Below are 24400 nucleotides of genomic sequence, written 5' to 3'. Positions count from 1 at the left end.
AAAAGTACAGCTGGGTGTCATCCGCATACAGCTGGTACTTCACACGAAACCACTGATGATCTCACCCAGCGGCTTCATGTAGATGTTAAACAGAAGGCGAGAGAATCGACCCTGCGGCACCCCCCAAGTGAGGCGCCTCGGGGCCGACCTCTGCCCCCCTGTCAACACCGACTGCGACCGGTCGGAGAGATAGGAGGAGAACCACCGATAAACGGTGCCTCCCACTCCCAATCCTTCCAATCGGCGCAGCAGGATACCATGGTCGATGGTATCGAAAGCCGCTGAGAGGTCTAATAGGACCAGGGCAGAGGAACAACCCCTATCCTGGCCCTCCAGAGATCATCCACCAACGCGACCAAAGCCGTCTCCGTGCTGTAACCGGGTCGGAAACCGGACTGGAGCAGGTCTAGATAGACAGTTTCATCCAGGTGCAAGGAAACTGATATGCCACCATACTCTCTACAACCTTCGCCGCGAGCGGGTTGGAGACCGGACGATAATTACCTAAAACAGCGGGTCAGGAAGGCTTCTTGAGGAGGGCCTCACCACCGCCTCTTTCAAGGCGGCCGGAAAGACTCCTCCACCAAAGAAGCGCTCGTAATCGCCTGGAGCCAGCCTCGTGTCACCTCCTGCGTGGCCAGCACCAACCAGGAGGGGCACGGGTCCAGTAAACATGTGGTGGCATTCAGCCTCCCAACAACCTGTCCATGTCCTCGGGGCGACAGGGTCAAACTCATCCCATACAATGTCACCAAGACCACCCTCAGCCGTCTCACCCGTATCACGCAATCTTGGTCCAAACCATCCCGAAGCTGAGCGATTTTATCGTATAGATAACCGTTAAACTCCTCAGCACGTCCCTGCAGCGGGTCATCCCGCTCCCCTGATGTAGGAGGGAGCGGGTCACCCAAACAGGGCGGCTGGGCGGTTATCTGCCGATGCAATGAGGGAGGAGGCGAGGTACGCCTCGCTTCCTCATTGCCACTAGGTAAGCCCTAGTATAGGACTTCACTAGTGTCCGATCAGCTTCTGAACGGCTAGACCTCCAGGAACTCTCTAGGCGTCTTCTCCGGCGCTTCATCCCTCTCAGCTCCTCGGAGAACCAAGGGGCTGGTTGGGACCTGCGCTGGGTCAGAGGCCGCAAAGGCACGACCCGGTCTAAGGCCCCCGCCGCGGCCCGTTCCCAGGCCGCAACAAGTTCCTCAGCCGAGCCGTGTGCCAGACCCTCAGGAAATGGCCCAAGCTCCGTCCGGAACCCCTCCGGGTCCATCAGGCGCCTGGGACGGAACCAACGTGTCGGCTCCGTCTCCCTGCGGTGGTGAATGGCGGTCAGAAAGTCCTTTTGAAGTTCTTTTTGTATTTACTCTGTATTATACTCTGCATTTATAGCTGATCTTAGGCAATTTGAAAGCTGTCCTAAAGCGTGCTCAGTTTTCCCCCCATTTTTGTTCCACTGAACCTCCACATCACTGTAAATGTTTAGTCTGAAGATCTGGAAAAAAACAAACAAATATAAAGTATAAAGTTATCTTTTATGTATGAATTCACAGAGACTTTCCCATCTCTGGCAACTCATATAACAGCTGCTCTTTTTCTGGGAAAGCTCTGTTATGTTCAGTTGGTGGTATAATTATTTTCCTTGGGAAAAGGGGTATTATCTTTTCTGTCAATGTCCATTCTTTCTCTGCAGTGATCAAGGGCTCTGCCATTACAATGCTTATCACTGGAACCTCATTTAGATTAAATAATGATTATAACTTGGTTTGTATAGACAAACATGGATCTGTTCATTTAAACTCAAAAGTCCAAGTTCACAGCAAGTTTTATTTTTAAAATATATAAAAAATGCTATCTAAATGTTATCATGTTAGAATTATGTGATGTCTACTCCCAATTTTTTGGTCATAGATTACAAACATAGATTGTTACCTAAGAATCTGATACATGTTTTCTCAGAAGTAAAACCCACTGATTTCTAAGAAAGCACATGTAAATCAAAATGTAGTATATATTTTAAAATAGTGTTATTCTGTCATCTTATAAATACTATATTGACATATACCAAACAATTGACTTGCCAAACTTAGTGTTCCTGCTCTTATATGATTATCAACCTTTTTTTGGGCAGTTTAAAACAAGTTGGGCACTTGGTGCCAATTTGGCTGTGCATTGAGTTTAAATATAGCTAGATGGCAGCACTTAACTTATTCGGCTGATCTCCAGAAGTTTCATAGGGTTGGATAAGGTTAAGCACTTTTTATTTTTATTTTTATTTATTTATTTATTTGTCACAACAGTATATAAAAGCATAAGCAGGAAATAACTATATGATATATAAGCATATATATATAAGCATAAGCATGAAATAACTATACAAATTGGATACAATCAAAGGGAACATTAGGACAGGAACAGTAGGCACGCTGGTGCTCTTATGCACGCCCCTTACAGACCTCTTAGGAATGGGGTGAGGTCAATAGTAGATAGTCTTTGGTTAAAGCTTTGGGGATTTTGGGAAGAGACCACAGAGTCAGGTAGTGCATTCCAGGCATTAACAACTCTGTTACAGAAGTCATATTTTCTACAATCAAGATTGGAGCGGTTCACATTAAGCTTAAATCTATTGTGCACTCGTGTATTGTTGCAATTGAAGCTGAAGTAGTCTTCAATAGGAAGGACATTGTAACAGATGATTCTATGAGTTAAACTCAGGTCGAAGGCAGCGGAGTTCTAAATTTTCTAAACCCAGGATTTCAAGTCTGGTGGCATATGGTATTTTGTTGTAATCAGAGGAGTGGAGAGCTCTCTTTGTAAAATATTTCTGGACACGCTCAATTATATTAAATGAGGTGTGGGCTCCAGACAGGTGAGCTGTATTCAAGAATTGGTCTAGCAAATGTTTTAAATGCTCTGGTTAGTAGTGTAATCTTTCTGGAGAAGAAGCTACGCAAGATTAAGTTTACAACTCTTAAAGCCTTGTTTGCGATGTAGTTGCAGTGGGCTTTGGCACTTAGATCATTGGATATGAAAACTCCAAGGTCTTTAACGGGGTGAGAGTCATCTACAAGGTAATATCCATCGAGCTTGTATTTAGTGTTCTGATTCTTTTTTCCAATGTGTAAGACAGAGCATTTGCTGGTTGAGATTTGGAGTTGCCAAATTTTTGACCATTCTGACACAAAGTCAAGGTCTTTTTGAAGGGTAGCCATATTGTTTATAGTGTTAAATAGTTTAACATCATCAGCAAAGAGAATACAATTACTTATAATATGGTCACAGAGGTTGTTAATGTATAATATGAAGAGTGTTGGTCTAGGAAATTGAAAAACATCTTGGAGGAAGATGATGGCAAGCCATCTTTAGATTATTTTTAAGAAGATGACATGGATCTCTCCATGAAGTCACCATCAGCTATTGGTTTTTCCCCATTTATACAAGCCATAGTGCTTGTATATTATCAAGTTATCCACAGACTGCCCTTGATAATGATGGAAATAAGGTTCCACCTGGCTTAGAGATACACTCTCCACGTTTACTAGGTAACTCGAATGTTTTTCGTTTCTACTTTTCTTCCAATTTTTTTTTTAAAAAGATCGATTTTCGTTTTCTTTCTTATCTACATATTCTTTCTCACGTAGAAAAGACAGAAGAGTTAAGGAACTGCTATTTTGGTTCAATGGGGGAGGGGAGAAACCCTCTTATTTGTGGGGGGGGGGGAAGCTTTCCTGTAAAATTTTCGTTCGGCCGATTTTGAATTCTCAACCTTGGCTCTCCCGAATCGGTTCGGCACCAGCCAACACCATCGCCTTCGCTTAACACAAATCGTTGGCAAGCTGTCCTCAGAAAGGGAGCCCCGCATTGCATCTTCTATTCAGATTTTGTCTCCAGCCCTTCCCTTTTCTCTCTCAGGGCTTGATGATCTCAAGCCCTGCCGTCTTGACAAAGCAATTACCTGCACCTGGATTCAGGGGGACGCGCGAGCTTCTCCTCCGAAAAACCTTGAACCAATTCCCCGAACCCTCCCATTTGCTAACCAGAGGTGATCGCACGTGGGAATCCACCCACCGGCCGCTCTCAGGTTCGCTTCTCTTAACTTTTCCCCCCTTCCCCGCCTCAAACAGGAGGAGGCGCTCGTCTCCGACTACGGTCGCGTTTACGGTAATAGCTGCCGCTAGATTTTTTTTTTTTTAAGAAAAAAAAGTTGAGGCGGCTCTACTATTACCTGTATTACAGTAGCACCGGCACAGGGGAGGAGTGAAGGAAGCAACCTAGGAGACGAGCGGTGAGAGGAGGAGGAGGAGCAACAGCCGCGGGCGGAGCGGCGCTGCAAGACTCTCTGGCGAGGAGCGCTCGGCGCCTTGGCTAGCTGGCGGCCCTACTTTCCCTGGAAGCAAAAGCCCGGGAAAAAGAAGTGGGCTCGACCTCTCTAGGGACCAGGCTAAGCGGCAGCAACAGCCACGCCTCTTTTCGGGAGCGGGTGGTGGTCTCCCGCTGAAGAGAGAAGGTGGGGGGAGAGGGGAAGGAGAAAAAAAAAAGCCGACGCCGGTTCGCTTATCAGAGGAGGAGGAGGAGGAGGGACGGACGGCGGCCAGCCCGGGCTGTCGCGTGTTGCCTGCAACGTTCGACAAAAACTCTCTTCTCCCCCGCACGCGCCGCTCCTTCCTCCTAGCTCCCTGCGCCGGCTGAGGATGCGAGGCTCCCGCCCGGTCGGCTCCTTCACTCCCGTTTCCCTGCTCGCCGCCGCGACCCCTTGTCCCAGCCCGCCGTGCCAGCTGCTGGGCTGGGCGGGGGGTTGCTGAACTCTCTCTTTGCATGGGGTGGCCTCCGCCTCCGGCCTCTGCCCGTCTCTCCGCTGCTTGCGCCTGCCGCCGGGAAAGATGCCCCGGCAGGAGCTGCCTTTGCCCGAAGGCTGGGAGGAAGCTCGCGACTACGACGGCAAAGTCTATTACATCGACCACGCTACCAAAACCACCAGCTGGGTCGACCCGCGGGACAGGTGAGGAAGGACGGGACTCGGAGGAGGCCGAGCCAGGCGGCCCGGGGTGGAGCCTGCCGCTCTAAGGGCGACAGGTGCCTGGAGCAGCCTGTGCCCTGGTGGGGATAAGAGGTGAAGAACTTGGCCGCGGAAAGTACGTGTGCATCTGGAAACGCGTGTGTGTATTTGTCCGCTTGTCCCGCCCCCCACCTTCCTTCTTCCTGGCAGGTCAGGACGGTTTGAGAGCGATCACGTATCTTTTCTTTTATGTACACTGAGGGCATATGCACCAAGACAAATTCCTTGTGTGTCCAATCACACTTGGCCAATAAAAAATAAAAATTCTATTAGTATCTGTGTTCTAATAGATAGTAGTATTGTGGTCATAAGTCTAGCTCTAGACTTACGACCACAATTGAGCCCAAAATTTTTGTTATTAAACATTTCTTAAATGAGTTAGGACCTTTCCCGCCAGTTGTTAAATGAATCATTGCCCTTGATGTTAGTAACCTGGTTGTTAAGTGAATCTGGCTCTCCCCCTTCCCCCCCAAAAAAAAGGTTGCAACAGGGTAATCGCATGACCTTGGGACCCAGCAGTGGTCATATGTATGAACCAGCTGCCAAAGCGACTGAATTTTGATCACAGGACCGTGGGAATGCTGTAACAATTGTAAGTGTGGAAAACTGTCACAAGTCACTTTTTTTCTGTGCCGTTGGAACTTTGAATGGTCACTAAATGAACTGTTGTAAGTCAAAGACAGAATATTACCTAGCAATATTGGTAAAAGAAAGCACTTTCTGAGTTTATGCATATGCTTCGTTCTTGGCTTCAGTAAACATACATCAACTGGACAAGGGAGGGTCTGGGGAACATGGACATTATTCATGTTAAGGCAAAAGCCAGACCATTTACTAACTGGGAAACTTCCAGAGACTCCATCCTATTCAAGTGTTTTTAGGACAAGGATCAGATCTTTCATTTGTGGTCTTATTGGTGTGTATTTTAATTGTTGGGTATCCTGCATATGATCCATCGCTGTCATTCTAAACCCAAGTTGGAGGGGGGCTTTAATTTTTTCACTAATTTTTATGTTTAAATGTCCTCTGCACTTCAGGCTTTCCTCATCCCATTCCTTACTTTTTTCAATTCCAAGAAGTAGGGTAGAGTCAGACTGTTCATTCCATTCCCTTTAGCAGAGTTTCATGTCTAAACAGAGATTTGAACTATGCATTGCCAAGATCTAACCTGCTTCCTGAAACCATCCAGAGATATCTTAAATATGCTGACCCACATGGTTGATACATTTAAATGGCATTGGTGGAATGCTTACACAGACAAAGGGCATCATGTCAAAGTTCAGGTGGAAAGCCTGTGTAATTTGAACATGGAAGCTGCCATCCGCTTGCCACACAGCCTCTTTTGTTACTTTTTTGAATGATTCATTACGTTTTTGATCTGGTGGGAAATACCTAAGGTGGGGAGGGGAGTGTTTTGGAGTGCAAATGCTCAATATAAATCCAGTATTCTAATCCCACTTTATAGTACAGTATTTGCTCAGGACTCAGGGAGATCTGCGAATGGATTCCACTGTCAACTTCCTTGGCTGCATTTCTTTTTTCTGTTATGATTACACCACATGCTTAGAATTCAGCAAAGGTATGAAATTGAAATGATCCATTATGTAATCTATCTTATTTCCTGGAGCCCTACTTCACTGATATATTGGTAGCTGTTCAGGCAGTATCCTTAAAATCATTGACTCCTTTCTTTATTTCATATGGTGAATCCTGAAATTTGAATTGGCTCCCAGATACTTATGCAAATCAAAGGCTAACTGGAATGGTGCTAGTCAGGACTAGCTTCCTCCTCCATTTTTCAGACTTGTCAGAACACAGAATTGCACCTGCTGAACTAAAGGTGTGTCTTAGGAAACTGGTGGTGGAATTAAACAGGTGCATAAAACTTGTTTGACTCCCCAGTTATACTTGAGGCAACTCAGTTTATTTTTTGAAAAAGCTGTTTTTTTAAGTAGCTACATTTGTACATCTTAAATAAATACATTTGGTATTTAACTAAAATAACTACAATAGATTATTCTTCTTTAGACACTGTTGTTAAAAGCAGAGCAGCATTATTTCTGTAGAAGTATTTAAACTACCTTGAATTTCACTGCTTGCTATACAGATTAAAAGATGTAAATTTTCATTATACCAGTGCTTCTTTTTCTGTGCTTCTTGGTAGGGTGAGTGGGGTATGTATTTGCCCCTCTTGTCTTATTAATGATGTGGGATATATTTTATTAAAATGTTTTATTCAAAATAATAAGATGCTTTTGTGTTAGATTATATCTTAACACAAAGCATCTTTAGCTAAAAAATTGGAATTTGATCCAGAGCAACTTTTGAATTAACAGAAACGTTGATCTTTAAATATAGAAAAATGTATGTGTATATTGTGTGTATATTGATACTCAAGTGTAGATTAAGTATTTGTGCAACATTTGTTGCTTCCTTCCCCACCAAATATATGATAAAATAGAATAATTTTTATTCTTTCTCTGATATGACTTACCACATCTAGATTTTGTATAAATGGGAAGAGGGTTTAATAATTTTTCACATCTTACATAAAGGCTATGTGAAAGATAATGGACAAACTTCTAGATTTCATGGCTTCTTTGCAACAATCTGGAAATCCAGCAAGCTGAACAAGGTGTGAAATGGTGGCTCAGGGATAATATTAATTGCTAATATTTTCTGTGCCATTCACTGATATGACCTGTGTATTCAGATAAAAAAGGGTTCTTTAGAACAGCCTTACTCATGTTGTTTGTATTAAACAACCAGATGACAGTTATTAGTAATGAAAAATGATCTACTAGTAAAACTACTTCCTGTTCAAACTTCTGTTAAGTTGTTGCCAGACTAAAATGAAGGCACCCAAGGTATAGCATAATGCTGATGTGACTACAATTAAAGAATAATGTTTTTAAAAGAAAGTATTGAATTCTAAATGTCCGATTTAATAATACTATCTGTAATGTATTGTGTTAGATTTCTAGTGTTTAGTTCTGCAAATTCCTGGTCTAGCCAGAAATCTCGAGGTTACTTAAAGTTTGTTGCATCTCTGATTTTGATATAGTACAATTATTACTTTACTATGTTCTGTGGTATCCTTCATGATGATAATTTTTGGGTTTCAACATCATAGCCCTTCACTTCCCTTTTCTGAGAATTTTTTCAATAATGAATAAAAATCTGAATCTTGGATTGCAGAACATTTATTTATTTATTTATTTATTTATTTAATCACATTTTTATACCACCCTATCTCCCAAGCGACTCAGGGTGGTTTACAGCCTATTAAAAACACAAATACACAAATATAAATACAGAATAAAACACTAATTAAAAAACTTATTAAATAAGGCCGAATTAAAATTTATAATTAAAATAATAAAACCCCATTAAAACTACATTAAATTAAAATCCTAGCCCAGTCCTGCGCAAATAAATAGATGTGTCTTAAGCTCGTGGCGAAAGGTTCAAAGGTCAGGAAGTTGACGGAGTCCCAGGGGAAGTTCATTCCAGAGGGTTGGGGCCCCCACAGAGAAGGCCCTTCCCCTGGGTGTCGCCAGTCGGCACTGCCTGGTGGACGGCACCCCAAGGAGTCCCTCCCTGTGAGAGCGCACGGGTTGGTGGGAGGCAGTCGGTGGCAGCAGACGGTCCCGTAAGTAGCCCGGCCCTAAGCCATGGAGCGCTTTGAAGATGGTTACCAAAACCTTGAAGCGCACCCAGAAAGCCACAGGTAGCCAGTGCAGTCTGCGCAGGAGAGGTGTCACATGGGAGCCATGAGGGGCTCCCTCTATCACCCGCGCAGCCGCATTCTGGACTAACTGGAGCCTCCGGGTGCTCCTCAAGGGAAGCCCCATGTAGAGAGCATTGTAGTAATCCAGGCGAGATGTCACGGGAGCATGAACATATTTCAACCAGACCCAGAGACTGACAATTGACACTCCTAGATGGTAAGATCACAATGTAGGTAATTTGGTTGCCCCATGTTTCTGACTTACAGTATTATAAACATGAAAGCAAAAAGTCAATAGAGAGAAAGGATGTTGCTTTGTGTGTGTTTTACAGATAAAGTATTAGAAATGTAGGTTACAGTAATTCCAGAAAATATCTGGGATAGAACTAAGATGTTATCAAATATTTTATGTGATTCTCCCTTTACTATATTGCAGTTTTAGAAGATGAACTAAAACACATTGATTCAGACATAGTCATGTTTACTTTAAAATTAATGCTATGCTGTTCACATTTTGTGAGGAATAAGAATTTAGTATTAGAAGGACATATTAAATTCTAAAAACCTGTTAAATCAACATTGTTAAGAAAATATCCATATCATAATATAATGGAAAAGGTGGTTTTGAGAAAACATGGTTGATCGAAGTCATTCAGTGAGTTCATTGAAGGGTTTAACTAGAGTCCTAAGCACTACATTTCTGCTTACATAGAGACAGTGCATTAAATTGCAGAAGCATAATATTGTTGTCTGATATATTGAGTGTGCTATATATTTAACACAGGGATTTGTGTTGTGAGCAGAGAGCCATGCTAACACTTGTTTCCTTTATACCTTTTGGGAGAAAAATGTGAAATATTAGAGTGCAGAAAGAAGTCCAGATTGCTAAAAATGCTTGCTTTGTGTGGTTTGGGGATTATGAAGTCATCACATATATTGCATCACATATTATGATGACTTCATAATCCCCAAATGCTAAATGTGTTTAAAAGATAAGTAAGTAGACTTTGGGTAAAAACCGTAACTTGCTGCTTGCTTTTATGATTCTGTTCTGTATGGACATAGTTCTTTAACATCAGATCAATGAACTATCTAGCATGGAACATCCAGTAGAGTGGTATTTCAGTATTTCATATTTCAGATAGAATTTTCCTGTTTTAGATTCATATGCTTATTCTAGAATGTGAAACACTTAAAACTTTTTTGAGAAAATTAAGCTGTAGAGTAGAAATACACAAACTATGGCACTGGGCCATAGCTACATTGCATTCCCATGGCTACTTCCATTGTCCAAGGGGCATATTGTTTCCAGGATCAGAATTTTGCTCCATAACTGACATGTTTGAGTAAGTATACATAAAAGTACATAAAAGATCTAGCTTTCTTTAAGCACTGAACCTGGAAAAAGTATATTCTCTGTAGGTGGAACGATGTACCATTTTCACGAAGTTAAGGGTATCAGGATTCCTTTTTTTGGCTATTAACTACTGAAACAATTTTTTCTAGCTGTGTTTGAAAACACTTGTCTAACTGTTTTAGCAGTATTTCCAAATCTATGTGATAATTCCTACTAGGCTTTTTGTGATCTTGACAACAGTATCCTTTCAATGGGGAAGCAGGGATTCGAATTGTAACAATCAAAATCCAGGTTTTCTTTAAAAAGTGAAAATTTTGTAGTGCATTCAGCCTCTCTTCCAACTTAATATTCTCTAGATGTTTTGGATTCCAGTTCCCATTATTTCTGACTATTCTGGCTTGTACTTCAAAATATCTGGAGAGCATTAGGATCGAAAGTAGAGGCTATAGATCTTTGGTAAATCTACCACTGTGCCGCGGTAGCACAGTGGTTAGAGTGCAGTACTGCAGGCTACTTCTGCTGATCACCGGCTGCCAACAGTTTGGCAGATCGAATCTCACCAGGCTCAAGGTTGACTCAACCTTCCATCCTTCCGAGGTGGATAAAATGAGGACCCAGATTGTTTGGGGCCATATACTGACTATAAACCTCTCTTAGAGAGGGCTGTAAAGCACTATAATATAGTCTAAGTGCTATTGTTATTTTAAGTCTAAGGATGAAAAGTTACAAGCATGGCGCTGTCTTGTGGCTCTCTTTGTTTTAAATTTACAATAACTACAGGTTATTTTCTGGTACAGTAACCAGAGACTGCCCTGAGAAGCAAACTGTGGGAACATTGTCTGCTTAGAGACTAGTTGGCAGTCAAATATAGTAAGCTTAAAGCAAGGCACAAATTGGTACACATAGGTGTGTTTAATAGTAAACCAAGCCTGTGGCTGTTGTATCATCCAACTAGGCTCAATATATACATCATATGTGACACATTGTTCTACCAGTGTTAGAACCATTTCTTTGCAAGCATTTTTTTAAAAAGATTCCTGACTTCTTATACCAAATTAGTTTAGCAGATATTTATAGAAGATTATTGTTATATATCAACATTTGACAATCCCAGTGTTCATATTATTTACCAGTCAGATTACTCTGAGATATCATGGATATATTTGTGGGAAGAATTTTAAATCAAACCCTTATCTTGAATTTAGTAGATGAAGAACTAAAACTTGTAAGGATTTCTAAAACATGTCTCAGTTTTCCTTACATTTTTTTTTTACTTTTTTACTTTTAAAAACTGGCCAAGGTTTTTTGAGGGTAAGGAAGAAAGGTGACAAGGATGGAAAATTCATCAAAATTTGCCCTTATTAGCAAGGTCCCTGAAACTCCAAACCCTCTATTGAACCTTTAGATCGGTTTGAGTAATTATCAGGGATAATAGAGTTGAGGTGGAATTACCAGCAGGGAAATATGACTTTTTTGGAGGTAAATATCCAGTAAAAGTGTTGCATTCAGTCTCTGTATGAAGTTGTATTCAATGTCACATTTTTAATATTACTTACTTAAAAGCCATACTTCAAAAAAAATGTGCAAACCATAGATGTAATATAAACTGAATCATGTTCTTCATATGTTCATATTAAAAATGGCTTTCTTCACATTTCAAGATTGTCAAAAGTTTTTGCATATGTATTTAGTCTGTCTTCTTTTTATGGACAAATGAGTTTGCAAACCATCTTATAGGCTTGAGTGCATGTGAGTCTGTTTAGTGACTGAGGTGAACATTGTTTTGTTGGTGGTTAGCTATAATTTAATCTGGCCTTCACAGAAGGCTGGAGAAGTTGCCATCCCTGCTTAGTGCGCCTCTGAGGGAAAAGATTCACATGAGTGCAGTTGGCTGCCTTTGCTTCGTTACCAATCAAGAAAGGGCAACAGATTGGGAAGGTCTGCAGCTGCATAAGCTCCAATTCTGCCAAAAAGAATAATGAGAGTAGTCAAGAAAAGGAACAAAAGCTGAGGAGAGATGCCCTACATCTCTGAGATTTTTTCTTTACACTCTGGGTTTTCATTTGCAAATCAGCACTATTCTGTTTGTTGTTTGTGCTTCTCACTGAACTCCCCCCCTCTCCCCATGAATCTCTTTCTTTGGAAATGTTCATTTTATTTAGCCAAATTTAATTGCATACCACTGAAGCATCATTTAACAGCTAGATTTTTATTTTTATTTTAGTTTTAGTTTTAAGTGATGTATATAACTGCAGTTTGGTAACTCTACATAAAACTCATACCCAATGTATGTATGTATGTATGTATGTATGTATGTATGTACACACACACACACACACACACACACACACACATTTCAAATTAGGTGGCTGGAACAGGAAAAAAAGTGCTTTAGTGAAAGTGTGCTTTTCTTTGAAACTAATTATGGGTGTTAATATATAAAAACATTATTATTCCTTAACGTTAAGGTAATAATATATATATATATTGTCCTTAGTTACAACATGTAATATTCATGGTTTCAGAATTCAGCTCCCCTTTGGTTTCAATTTGCTAATCATTATTTGATTTTACAAGAGCGAGGATTATTTCATTGCACAATACATAATGCAACAAGGTATGTACAATAACATTGTTTTGATAGTTTTACCTATGACAAGCTCCCAAAGAAAAATGCTGAAAGCAGCATCTTAAATCTTAGGTTGAGGTGGGTGGGTGAGTAAATTGGATTTTCCACCATATGTTGACCAATAGAATAATTTGTCTTTTTAGGCTTTTATTTAAAGTTTTTTTAAAACCTGAACTTGATTTACCTTGCCTTAACGTTTAAAAAATGTAGATGTCTTTCATTGTACTAAGAGGTAGATGCTGTATATAAACATGGAGTCAACCTCCCTCTCGCAGTGATGATGTTAGCTAGTTGGGTAATGAAACCTCTGTAAGCAAGCAAGTAAGCTTAGGGAGCACTTAGAGCTTCACAGTTCCAACCCTGAGTTACATATATTGTCTTCTATTGGATCTAAGTGTGCTACTCATTGTGCTACTATCATTCTGGGTGCCCCATTATCCATTAAATTATAAATTTTGATATGAAGTAGAAAGTAGGGACACAGTGGCTCAGTGGCTAAGATGCTGAGCTTGTCGATCAAAAGGTCGGCAGTTCAGTGGTTCGAATCCCTAGTGCCGTGTAATGGGGTGAGCTCTTGTTACTTGTCCCAGCTTCTGCCAACCTAGCAGTTCGAAAGCATGTAAAAAATGTAAGTAGAAAAATAGAAACCACCTTTGGTGGGATGGTAACAGCATTCCAGCCTCCTTTGGCGTTTAGTCATGCCGGCCACATGACCACGGAGACCTCTTCGGACAGCGCTGGCTCTTCAGCTTTGAAACGGAGATGAGTACCGCCCCCTAGAGTCAGGAACAACTAGCACATATGTGCGAGGGCAACCTTTACCTTTAGAAAGTATTGGCAAATATTATTTTTGCCATTTTAAAATACTTAGCTTTTCAATCACGTTAGTGTCAAACCCACTCTGCAAGTAGGCATCATGATCTGAAATTATGTTCAGAAAGGCAAGCAGAGAGCATGAGAAACAGGCTTAAAGAATGTGCGACATAATGGGATAAGGAGACATGAAGAGTTTTTGAAGAGGCAAATAGATGAACATACTGTGTTAGAAAATATCTAATAAAATAATAATTGTGGGAATAACACCTAGTGTTATAATGACTGCATCCTCTGCCCCAAACAGGCACTTTCAATAGTATTTAGTCAAAAACTTTGAATGATAAACTTTATATTTTTGTATTGACACTTGGCACGTGAAGTCATTCTATCATGACATACAGCCAGGTATTACTTGTACAAAATGATATCTTTCATAATACATAATCACTTATTCTTTTATAACTTGATTTATCCTATAAATTATAAGTTATAATTTATAATAATTTATAACTGCTTTATTCTATATTTTCCAATCATAGTATTTTCCTTATTTTTATTTCCTTCTATTTCCTATTTTTTTATTGTTGATCCCATTTATTTGTTGATCCCATTTATTTGTTGATCCCATTTATTTGTGCATACCACTACTCATAAAATCAATTGGAGCAACATAAAAAAAACAGGAAAAGATAACTGTAAAATAACAATACATTTTAAAAAGTCAGCTGATATAAAGATATTTTTTATATCTTATGATATAAAGATATTTATGATATAAAGATATTCAGAGTCTTCTAAAACTCTGAGATGGGTGGCATATACATTTAATTAAATAAATACATAAAATAGGAAGAAGATATATTAACAGTAGGCAGGATTAAAAGAAAACTTTTAAGCATTAATCTGTTTTCACAAATGTCCTTTCTCAGTCTTATAGCCACCAATATATGTTGTTTGGAACAGCAAAGAGTCAGGCATCATATTCATGTATGTTCTCTTGTCCCTAACTTTTGGTTAGGGCAATGATGGGAGCAAAGGATATTGAAATACAAGTGGAGTGGGTTATAGTTTGCATAGGTTTGTAAGATGGAAAATGTTCCACTCTCCTGTTACAAAAAGTTGGCAATTGCAAAGCTGTCTTTGAACTGGTTTCTAAGTAACATGCTTACTTTGTCCAAAACTCTGCAAATTGGAGAAGGGAATGCTTCCTATAAACTGCCCATTCACCAAATTGTATGAATTATAATGCATCCCAGGCTTCTTGAGTTAGTTCATTTCACAGCAGTGAAACATGTTATTCCTTAAAGTTTAGTACAACAAACATTCCTCCGTTCAGGGTACATAATGCACATGTATTTCCTTTACGAAAGAATGCAAACCTGTCTGTCCACATTTTATTATTGTATTATACTTCTCACCCACCCAACCAATACATTGCTGGAATTCAATATGGTTATTGTTTGAAAATCCAGAGTATTTCTTGGGACCTTTATCAGAGTGAGAATGATTTTAGTATTTATATTCCTTGAATTATTTCTGTTTCTCAGTTAACCCTATGTATATTTGTTCTTTTTCTATTACACAGATACTATGGCAAAATTTTTACTACCGGTTCTGTGGGTGTGGCTTGGTGGGCATGGCATGGCTTGGTGGGCATGGCTTGGTGGGCGTGGCAGGGGAAGGATACTGTAAAATCTCCATTACCACCCCACTCCAGGGAAAGGATACTGTAAAATCTCCATTCCCTTCCCAATCCAGGGGAAGGTTACGGCAAAATCCCCATTTCCTCCTGATCAGCTGGGACTTGGGAGGCAGAGAATAAATGGAGGCAGGGGCAGTCAGAATTTTTACTACTGGTTTTCCGAACTATTCAAAATTTCCGCTACCAGTTCTCTAGAAATAGTCAGAGCCTGCTGAAACCCACCTCTGCAATTGTTACAGCAAAAATGTAAACACCTTCCTTTGTGAGGAATTAGATGAATTGCAAGTATTTTATGAAAAAACATCGATTTTGAGATACAAGATATTTTTTTAAACTTTTCAGACTTTTGATAAAGACCAAGTGAGGTGACTGAAATCAATTCTATATTGTTGCTTTTTCATTGTAGTAGTATACATTAATGTAAGTCCATGGGTTTATGTCTGTTTCATGAAGAAGTTGTTATTTATAAAATATAATGACACAGGGGGAAAAAAGTTCATTAAAGCGTCTGATTTTGTTGCATTGTACTCTAAAGCTATGAAATACTTTGGATTATCACAGGTCTTAAAGTACATGTTTTTTTCAGACATCAGTGCCAGGCTGATGTTATTGTTATAAGATGTTGCTGTGTAAACATGACTTAAAAGACATACCACTTTAAAGACTTGATGCATGTCCAATAAAGAATTCTATTCTATTCTGTTCTATCCTATCCTATCCTATTCTATGCTTGCCTTTGTACGAGATCTTGCCTAAATATCTTAAAAATTCTTTAAACATATTCTAACTTATTTTTGGAGTTCTATAATTTTTAAACATTAAACATCATGCTAATAAGGTGGAAGTCACTTTAAAAAATGTAAACAAATTGTCTTTCATTGTTTTCTGAAATGATACGCAAGAAATCCCTACTTACCAGCTGCAATTGGCATTGGCAACTTGGTTGCTCAGTGACACAGTCATAAAGTGAAAAGTAATGTAACAGTGCCCATCTTAACAAGAGCAGTTCTGCAATTGTTAAGTGAATTGCCATGGGTCATTAAGTGTGATGTCACATGACTGACTTGTCACTTCCTGCCAGTTTTTCCTTTGACTTTGCTTGTCGGAAGCTGGCTGTGAAGTTTGCTAATGACAATCACATGACTGTGGGACTCTTGTGATCATTATAAATGTGCCAGTAAACTAGTTGCCAAGATCCTGAAATGTAATCATGTAACTGTGTAATCACATAATACACTACAACTTTGACAATTGTTCACACATTTCTCTTAAACAGTTAATGAATAAGCAGTCAGTAAGTGAAAATTATTTGTATATCAGGATATATTGTTTAGGTTTAAAAAAATCATGTAATTAGTAAATTATCTAACATTTATAGAATATATTTTGGTGGCTTAATGATCAAGATGTGCCCCCTCCCCCCAAAACCGTAAAAAGATTAAACTTTGAAGTTGCAACCATTATAAACTCAGTGTTCTATGGGCCTCCATGAAGCAGTTCCTCAGAAAGCGTTATATAGGCAGAAAACAAAACAACCTGTAGGGAGAAATCAATTTTTTATTGATTCCCACCCCCCACAAACACACATAGTTTATGAACAGAGTATTGGCCATATCATATCTTATACAACTTAACATATCCAAATACATTTTACTTAGTTACAATTTCTGCCAAAATATTCTTTTTTCATATTTTAATCATGTCTTAATATTTCTATGCTCATTTATATAAGCCACATCTTCTTTTGCCCTCAAGTTCTAATTTCTCCACTTTTAGAATAGAATTTATTGGCCAAATGTGATTGGACACACAAGGAATTTGTTTTGGTGCATATGCTCTCAGTGTACATAAAAGAAAAGAAAAAGAAAAAGAAAGAAAAAAAGAAAAAAATACCTTCATCAAAGGTACAACATTTACAACACAAATGATGGTCATAGGTTGCAATTTAGTGATAGCAACAAAAAGTTACAGTCATACAGTCATAAGTGGAAAGAGATTGATGATGAAAACGATGAGAAGATTAATAGTAGATTTAGTAAATAGTTTGACATTGTTGAGGGAATTATTTGTTTAGCAGAGTGATGGCCTTCGGGAAAAAACTGTTCTTGTGTCTAGTTGTTCTGGTTTGCAGTGCTCTATAGTGTCGTTTTGATGGTAGGAGTTGAAACAGTTTATGTCCAGGATGTGAGGGATCTGTAAATATTTTCACAGCCCTCTTCTTGATTCGTGCAGTATACAGGTCTTCAGTGGAAGGCAGGTTGGTAGCAATTATTTTTTCTGCAGTTCTAATTATCCTCTGAAGTCTGTGTCTTTCTTGTTGGGTTGCAGAACCAAACCAGACAGTTATATAACTTATATATATATATGTTATATATATTTACTAATATATATTCTCTTTTACTATTTTTTTTAGCTAATTCAGTTTTTATCCTGATATATTCAAACATGTTTGGGATTGTTTTTCTTCCATTTCATCTTTTTCGTTTTACAGCAAACTTCCTTCTCTTTCTCATTCCTCCCCCTCCCTTCTTTTATCCTTCCTACTTTCTTCTCTCCTCTCCTACTCCTTCTCTACTTCCCCTTCCTTTCTCCCCCTCCTCGATTCTTCCTCCCTATCTAACCTTCTCTCCTACTCTTATTTGCCCTCCCTTTCTTCCTCTCCACTTCTCTTTCTTCTTTCCCTCTCTCTCCTTCTCCCTTTCTTCTATCTGTCTCCTTCTTATCTCTCCCTATTGCTGTATTCATTTTCATTTCAATATTTTCCACTATGGTGTCCAGACAACCCCTATTTTCCCATCTATTGAGTATATTTCTCAAAGTTCCCCTCATATATTTTAATTATTAACATTGTCTTTCATCTTTTTCAATTTTTACCTTACAGCCTTTTAATTAATACAACCTTCCACCTCTTGTTTTCTTTATATTCTTATTCCCAGTTCAATAATTATTTTTCTCTTTCATTAGGATACAACATTTACTAACATTTCAATTTTGTTCCATTTTACATCTCACTTTCAATTGTTTTCACCTATAAACCATTCTTTCACATTTCATCTGCTGGACTATTTTTCTTAAACAGTATACTTCTTCCTTTTTTACTTCTTTTCAATTTTATATCTTGATTTCAATTAATTTATTTGTTGTTATCTATATTTAAAATATATTTCTTTACCATCCATTATAATTCTCTCCAATTCCATGCATCCTCAGACAGTAAAACATATATCCCATTATATCTTTCACATTTCATCTACTTCTACATTTATATTAAACAGTATATTTCTTCTTTTTGCTTCTTACATACACTTCATTGTGTATGTTTCTTACTTCCTTTACAATAATCTATATATTTCTTCTAATTTACTTCTTACATAAAATTTCTACAACTATTTTAATTTCTTTTCTGCTATTCATTTTCTTCCTTTTAACCATTTTATTTAGGTCTCTCCAAAATTCCATTTCTTAATATTTTCCTCCCTTTCTTCTATCTCTCTCCTTCTTCTTATCTCTCCCTATTGCTGTATTCATTTTCATTTCAATATTTTCCACTATGGTGTCCAGACAACCTTATTTTCCCATCTATTGAGTATATTTCTCAAAGTTCCCCTCATATATTTTAATTATTAACATTGTCTTTCATCTTTTTCAATTTTTACCTTACAGCCTTTTAATTAATACAACCTTCCACCTCTTGTTTTCTTTATATTCTTATTTCCAGTTCAATAATTATTTTTCTCTTTCATTAGGATACAACATTTACTAACATTTCAATTTTGTTCCATTTTACATCTCACTTTCAATTGTTTTCACCTATAAACCATTCTTTCACATTTCATCTGCTGGACTATTTTTCTTAAACAGTATACTTCTTCCTTTTTTACTTCTTTTCAATTTTATATCTTGATTTCAATTAATTTATTTGTTGTTATCTATATTTAAAATATATTTCTTTACCATCCATTATAATTCTCTCCAATTCCATGCATCCTCAGACAGTAAAACATATATTCCATTATATCTTTCACATTTCATCTACTTCTACATTTATATTAAACAATATATTACTTCTTTTTTGCTTCTTACATACACTTCATTGTGTATGTTTCTTACTTCCCTTTTACAATAACCTATATATTTCTTCTAATTTACTTCTTACATAAAATTTCTACAATTATTTTAATTTCTTTTCTGCTATTCATTTTTCTTCCCCTTTTAACCATTTTATTTAGGTCTCTCCAAAATTCCATTTCTTAATATTTTCCTCCCTTTTTCCTATTCTCTTATCTGCTTCTGTTCCTCTTTCTTGTATCTTTCTTTCCACCTCCTTTCTCTAATTTTTACTCTTTTAATTTTCCCCCTCAATCTTTTCCCATTTCCTTCTTTTCTCCGTTATGGTGGAGAGAGCAGTCAGAGTGGGTGGAGCTCCTCTGTTCAGATTGGATAACTGAGTCTGTTGAAGCTGAAAGTCCCGCCCCTTGCTGCTGGGAACCCCAGATTTTGACTCAGTTGTTCAGCCTGGACGGTTGCGTTGTGGATTTCTCCCTGCCTGACTTGCAGGATACATACTTGTGAGTAACATTTTTCTTATTTTTTCTCCGCTGGCTGCAGAAGTGATTATTACTTCTGCTTCAATCCTGTTGAGCTGCAGGCGTTCCAGGATATTTTTGGTGGGTTTTTAGCGCCCCCGAAGCCAGCAGGGATTGGATGAGTGGAGTTATTCACTCCCAGTATCGCTAGCAGCTTCTAGCACTGCCGAGGGCTTGCTGGGCGGTATAGAAATTGTTTGGATTAGTTTGTCGCCCGGCTTTAATTATGATCGCTGAGGAGTTTGGTTTCCGCTCCCACAGGGTAGCCTGCAATTTACCCAGCCCTCCGTCTCCTATTTCACGCGATCTGATTTTTCCCGCCCAAAACAGTTTAAATGGATCACTTATTGCAGCTGCGGAAGGAGACGCTTAGAGCTTAGTGCTCACTCCGCCCCTCCCCTATCCAAACTCCGGCGGCCATTTTGAGCACATTTGGAGTGAGTCTTCAGAAGATTAGTCCTGAAGTTTACATTAGGCGGAGTTAGGGGCTAATTTGGGCGTGGAGCTTTGTGCTCTCATTATTTCAGCTGCAGTTCTCCTCCAGTTCGGACTTTAATAGTCAGTTTCTCCCTCTCTCTATTGGCGGCTGCCATTTTGAATTAAAAAAAAAAAAAAGAGGAGAAGTGATTCTTTGGCCTTATTGAGGTCTAGAAACTTAATATTTCATCATGCCTAAGGCCTTGGCACAATCTAACAAACGCCAGGGGTCTCCATTGCCGGAGGAGCAAGGTCCATCAGGAGGGGTCTCTCCCAAGGCCCCTATTGCAAAGTGCAGCCGTGTTTCCAAGCAGAAAACCAAGGCCCCACCTACTTCAGGCCGCAGTAAGTCGTCTAAAGCATCTCTGAGGGATGAGCAGAGAAGAGATGAAGCAATACAGAGAATATGTAGTAGGGCAGTCTCTAATTTACCCTCTTCTTCAATGGCCAATCCAGAACCCAGTACTTCTGCTGGGTCTTTTATTCTAGAGGGTATTATTTCTACCTCCCCTGGTCAAGCTTCCTTACAATGTTGCCCAGTGGATATTCCTACAGACGCATTATGGGGGGGATCCCTTCCTCCAGTTTCTCATACAGTTGATGCACCAGTTATTGAGTCTCCTGAGGAGTTTTCTCAGATAGTTCCTTCTATTGCAACCCACGTTGTTGGTCAGGGGGCAGAGCCTCTTTTGCCTGTTTCGCCACATATTCAGGCAATCATTGAACAGACGATTCAAAGGACCCTTTTATCGGGCATGCAGATATCTGAGAGGGCTTCCTTGTCCCATTCAAGGCTATCAGTGAGGGAGGAGGATCCTGAAGAGGAGGAAATGCAGTCACAGCTGGGTACAGTCTCGCCTACCCACTCAGTAACTAGCCATCCTCTTTTTGGAGGGATTAGAAAGGAGATCCTGACCTGTCTGAAGATGAAGGGTTATTACCTGACCAGCCGGCATTTACTGGTCTTTTTCCTCCTAGTCTTTTTAAGTCCTTGCTTTTCAAGGCAAAGAATGTGGCTCAATTGAGTTCTTCCTCGGATCAACCTGTGGCATCATCCTCCAAGGGTGCATCTGACATTCTTTTTTCTGAACCTGACCGAGTTCGGATTCTATTCCAGCACCCCACTTTTCATGGACGTAATCAAACGCCAGTGGACAGCCCCTGGTTCTTCTACGGTTCCTTCCTCAGCAGACAAAGCGTTTCTTCAATGTGGACCCCAAATTAGCTTCAGCTCTACAGACACCCACTGTAGATGGTCCAGTTGCAGCTCTGGCATCTTCCTCATCCATTCCGGGCCAGCCTGAAGAGAACCTTCGTCCAGAGGATAGACGGGTGGAGCAAGTCCTGCAGAGAGCTCATCTAGGTGCAGCTTGGGCAATCCGGTCGGCTTCTTCAGCATCTTTCTTTAATAGGTCCACCTTGTTGTGGCTCAGACAATTACAGGATAAACTTCCAGCAGAGGATACTCGTATCCACCAGGACCTGAATAAGATAATTGCAGCTGTTCAATTTTCGGCGGATGCCACTTTACATGCCATACGTTTTGTTTCCAAATCCATGGCTTCAGCTTTGACGGCTTGACGCTTACTATGGCTTAGACATTGGCAGGCGGATGCCCGCCACAAATGGAGGCTGGCATCGGCTCCCTTCACAGGGGAGCTACTTTTTGGTGCTGCGTTGGACCCTCTATTGGTCGAGACTAAAGACAAAAGAATGATATTACCTTCAGTCTATCGCAGAGGGGAAGCCAGATTTACTCCCTTTTCTCGTCAATCTTCCTTTCGAGGTTCTGAATGGGGGGCTGGTTCTTCCAAGTTCCAGGGGTCCTGGGCTCCTAGACAAAGAGGAGGTCATGATAGAGTTTCACGGGGTAGGCCCTTTCCTTCCAAGCGGCCCTTTCGTGGAGGAGGAAGTCGTCCATTCCGGCGTCATCGATAGGTGCATTGCTAGTCCTCCCATAGGGGGCAGGTTAGCCCATTTTGTGGATCAATGGGAGTTCACTACTTCTGATAATTGGGTTAAGAATACAATTCGATACGGTTTGTCTCTGGAATTTGTTTCCTTTCCAAAAGATTTTTTCATTCGCTGTCCGGTATCTAGGAACAGGGATAAACGGGTCCATATGGCGGCAGCAGTTAAGCATTTAATGGAGATTAGGGCTATTCAACCAGTTCCCGTAAGGCAAAGGGGACATGGGTTTTATTCTCTTTTGTTCCTAGTTCCCAAATCTTCGGGGGGCTGGAGGCCCATTTTAGACCTCAAGAGACTAAATCGTTTTATTGTTTATCATAAGTTTAAAATGCACTCTCTTCGTTCGATTCTAGATGGCGTTCGGAAGGGCGACTTCCTCACTTCCATAGACCTCACTGAAGCTTATCTTCATATCCCTATTTTCCCGGATCATAGGAAGTTTCTCCGGTTTTGTTATAAGGGGGTTCACTATCAATATAGGGCACTGCCCTTTGGGTTGTCTTCTGCCCCGAAGGTTTTTCACCAAGATCTTGGCTGCTATGGCAGCTCATCTTAGGTCCATACCTATTCGACTTTATTGTTATTTGGATGATATTTTAATTTTATCATCGTCAGAGTCAATGGCCAGAAGGGATTTACAGATTGTAGTTCAGACTCTTTCTTTACATGGCTTCTCTATTAATATAGAGAAAAGTCATTTGACCCCCTCAACCTGTTTACTTCACTTAGGAGCAAATATTGATTCCATATTAGGTAGAGTCTCTTTATCTCAGGAGAGACAGAGTAGTTTAAGATCTTTAGCTGGTTCTTTAATAAAGGAAAGCAGAGTTTCCTTGCTGTCATTATCCCAACTCCTGGGAAAGATGATTTCAACCATTTCCATCGTTCCATGGGCGAGATTTCATACTAGAGACCTCCAGTGGTTCCTGTTGCCATTCCAAAGAGCGGGCACAGGCAATTCCACTTCCAAAGTCCTACTGCCCAAGGAGGTTCTTCTGGTGGTTGTCATCGGCGATTTCCAAGGGATCTCCTTTGCACGAGCCTCATCGTTTGGTGGTAACTACGGATGCCAGTCTTTTCGGTTGGGGTGCACACCTCAAATCGCTGCTGGCTCAAGGGAGCTGGTCCATCACTGAACGCCGTTTTCCTATCAACCGGCTAGAGCTACGGGCTATTTATCTAGCTCTTTGTTTTTTCCAGAACCATCTATCAGGCAAGCATGTACTGGTGCTCACGGACAATATCACAGCCAAGGCTCATGTCAACCGACAAGGGGGCACCAGATCCAAGTCCTTGATGAAGGAAGCAAGGACCCTATTCCTGTGGGCAGAACGGAATCTTCTGTCCTTGACTGCAGAACACATCTCAGGGGTGTCCAATATTCAGGCAGACTGGCTCAGTCGTCAAGTCATCGACCAGGCGGAGTGGCATCTGCATCCAGATCTGTTCAACAACCTCGCATCGATTTGGCACTCCAGTGGTGGACATGTTCGCAACACGGCAGAACACGCAGCTTCCTCGTTTCTTTGCCAGGTTTCCAGATCATCTAGCAGAGGGAGTCGATGCTCTTCGCAGTCCATGGCCAGAGGGGTTACTCTACGCGTTCCCGCCTCTCTCAATCATCCCGAGAGTGGTCCGTCGGATTCTGGAGGAACAGGCAGAGGTCATCTTAATCGCCCCTCACTGGCCTCGGAGGTCTTGGTTCGCAGATCTCAAGTCGCTGTCAGTGGCTCTCCCCTGGAGGATTCCTCCCAGCAGAGTGTCGTTATCTCAAGGGGCTCTGGTTCATCCAGATCCTCTATGGCTCCAGTTGACCGCCTGGCGCTTGAGCGGGGCGCCATGAGAAGAGACAATATGTCTGCCACGCTTATCCGGACTATGTTAGCGTCACGGAGGCCTTCCACTGAGCGCATTTACTCAGCCTCTTGGCGGGCTTTTTGTTCCTGGTGTCAAAGGCGGGGTTTCTCCACTCCGGGTTTCCATTTTGCATATATTGGAATTTTGCAGGAAGGGTTAGACAAGGGTTAGCTCCCAACACACTTCGTAGACAGGTAGCAGCTATTTCCACGGTTTTATCCT

General features: G+C 40.4%; 1 protein-coding gene across 3 annotated transcripts in view; it reads left to right on the top strand.

The window, feature by feature from the left end:
* The first annotated feature begins 4298 nt into the window (after window positions 1-4298).
* WWC1 (WW and C2 domain containing 1) overlaps window positions 4299-24400 on the top strand; it is a 118145-nt gene continuing 98043 nt past the window's right edge. Inside the window, exon 1 of one of the 3 annotated variants that reach the window (XM_058170626.1) lies at window positions 4299-4996. In XM_058170626.1, coding sequence (XP_058026609.1) covers window positions 4878-4996 — 119 coding nt within the window. In that variant the 5' untranslated portion in view covers window positions 4299-4877. Of the gene's footprint in view, window positions 5130-24400 lie in introns of all 3 variants that reach the window. The other 2 variants (XM_058170627.1, XM_058170628.1) reach the window with 2 other exon arrangements.

Source organism: Ahaetulla prasina, chromosome 2, assembly GCF_028640845.1.
Source record: "Ahaetulla prasina isolate Xishuangbanna chromosome 2, ASM2864084v1, whole genome shotgun sequence".
Classification (NCBI taxonomy): domain Eukaryota; kingdom Metazoa; phylum Chordata; class Lepidosauria; order Squamata; family Colubridae; genus Ahaetulla; species Ahaetulla prasina.
The sequence above is the reverse complement of the archived record's forward strand: the minus strand, read 5'-3'. Positions and strand labels throughout refer to the sequence as shown.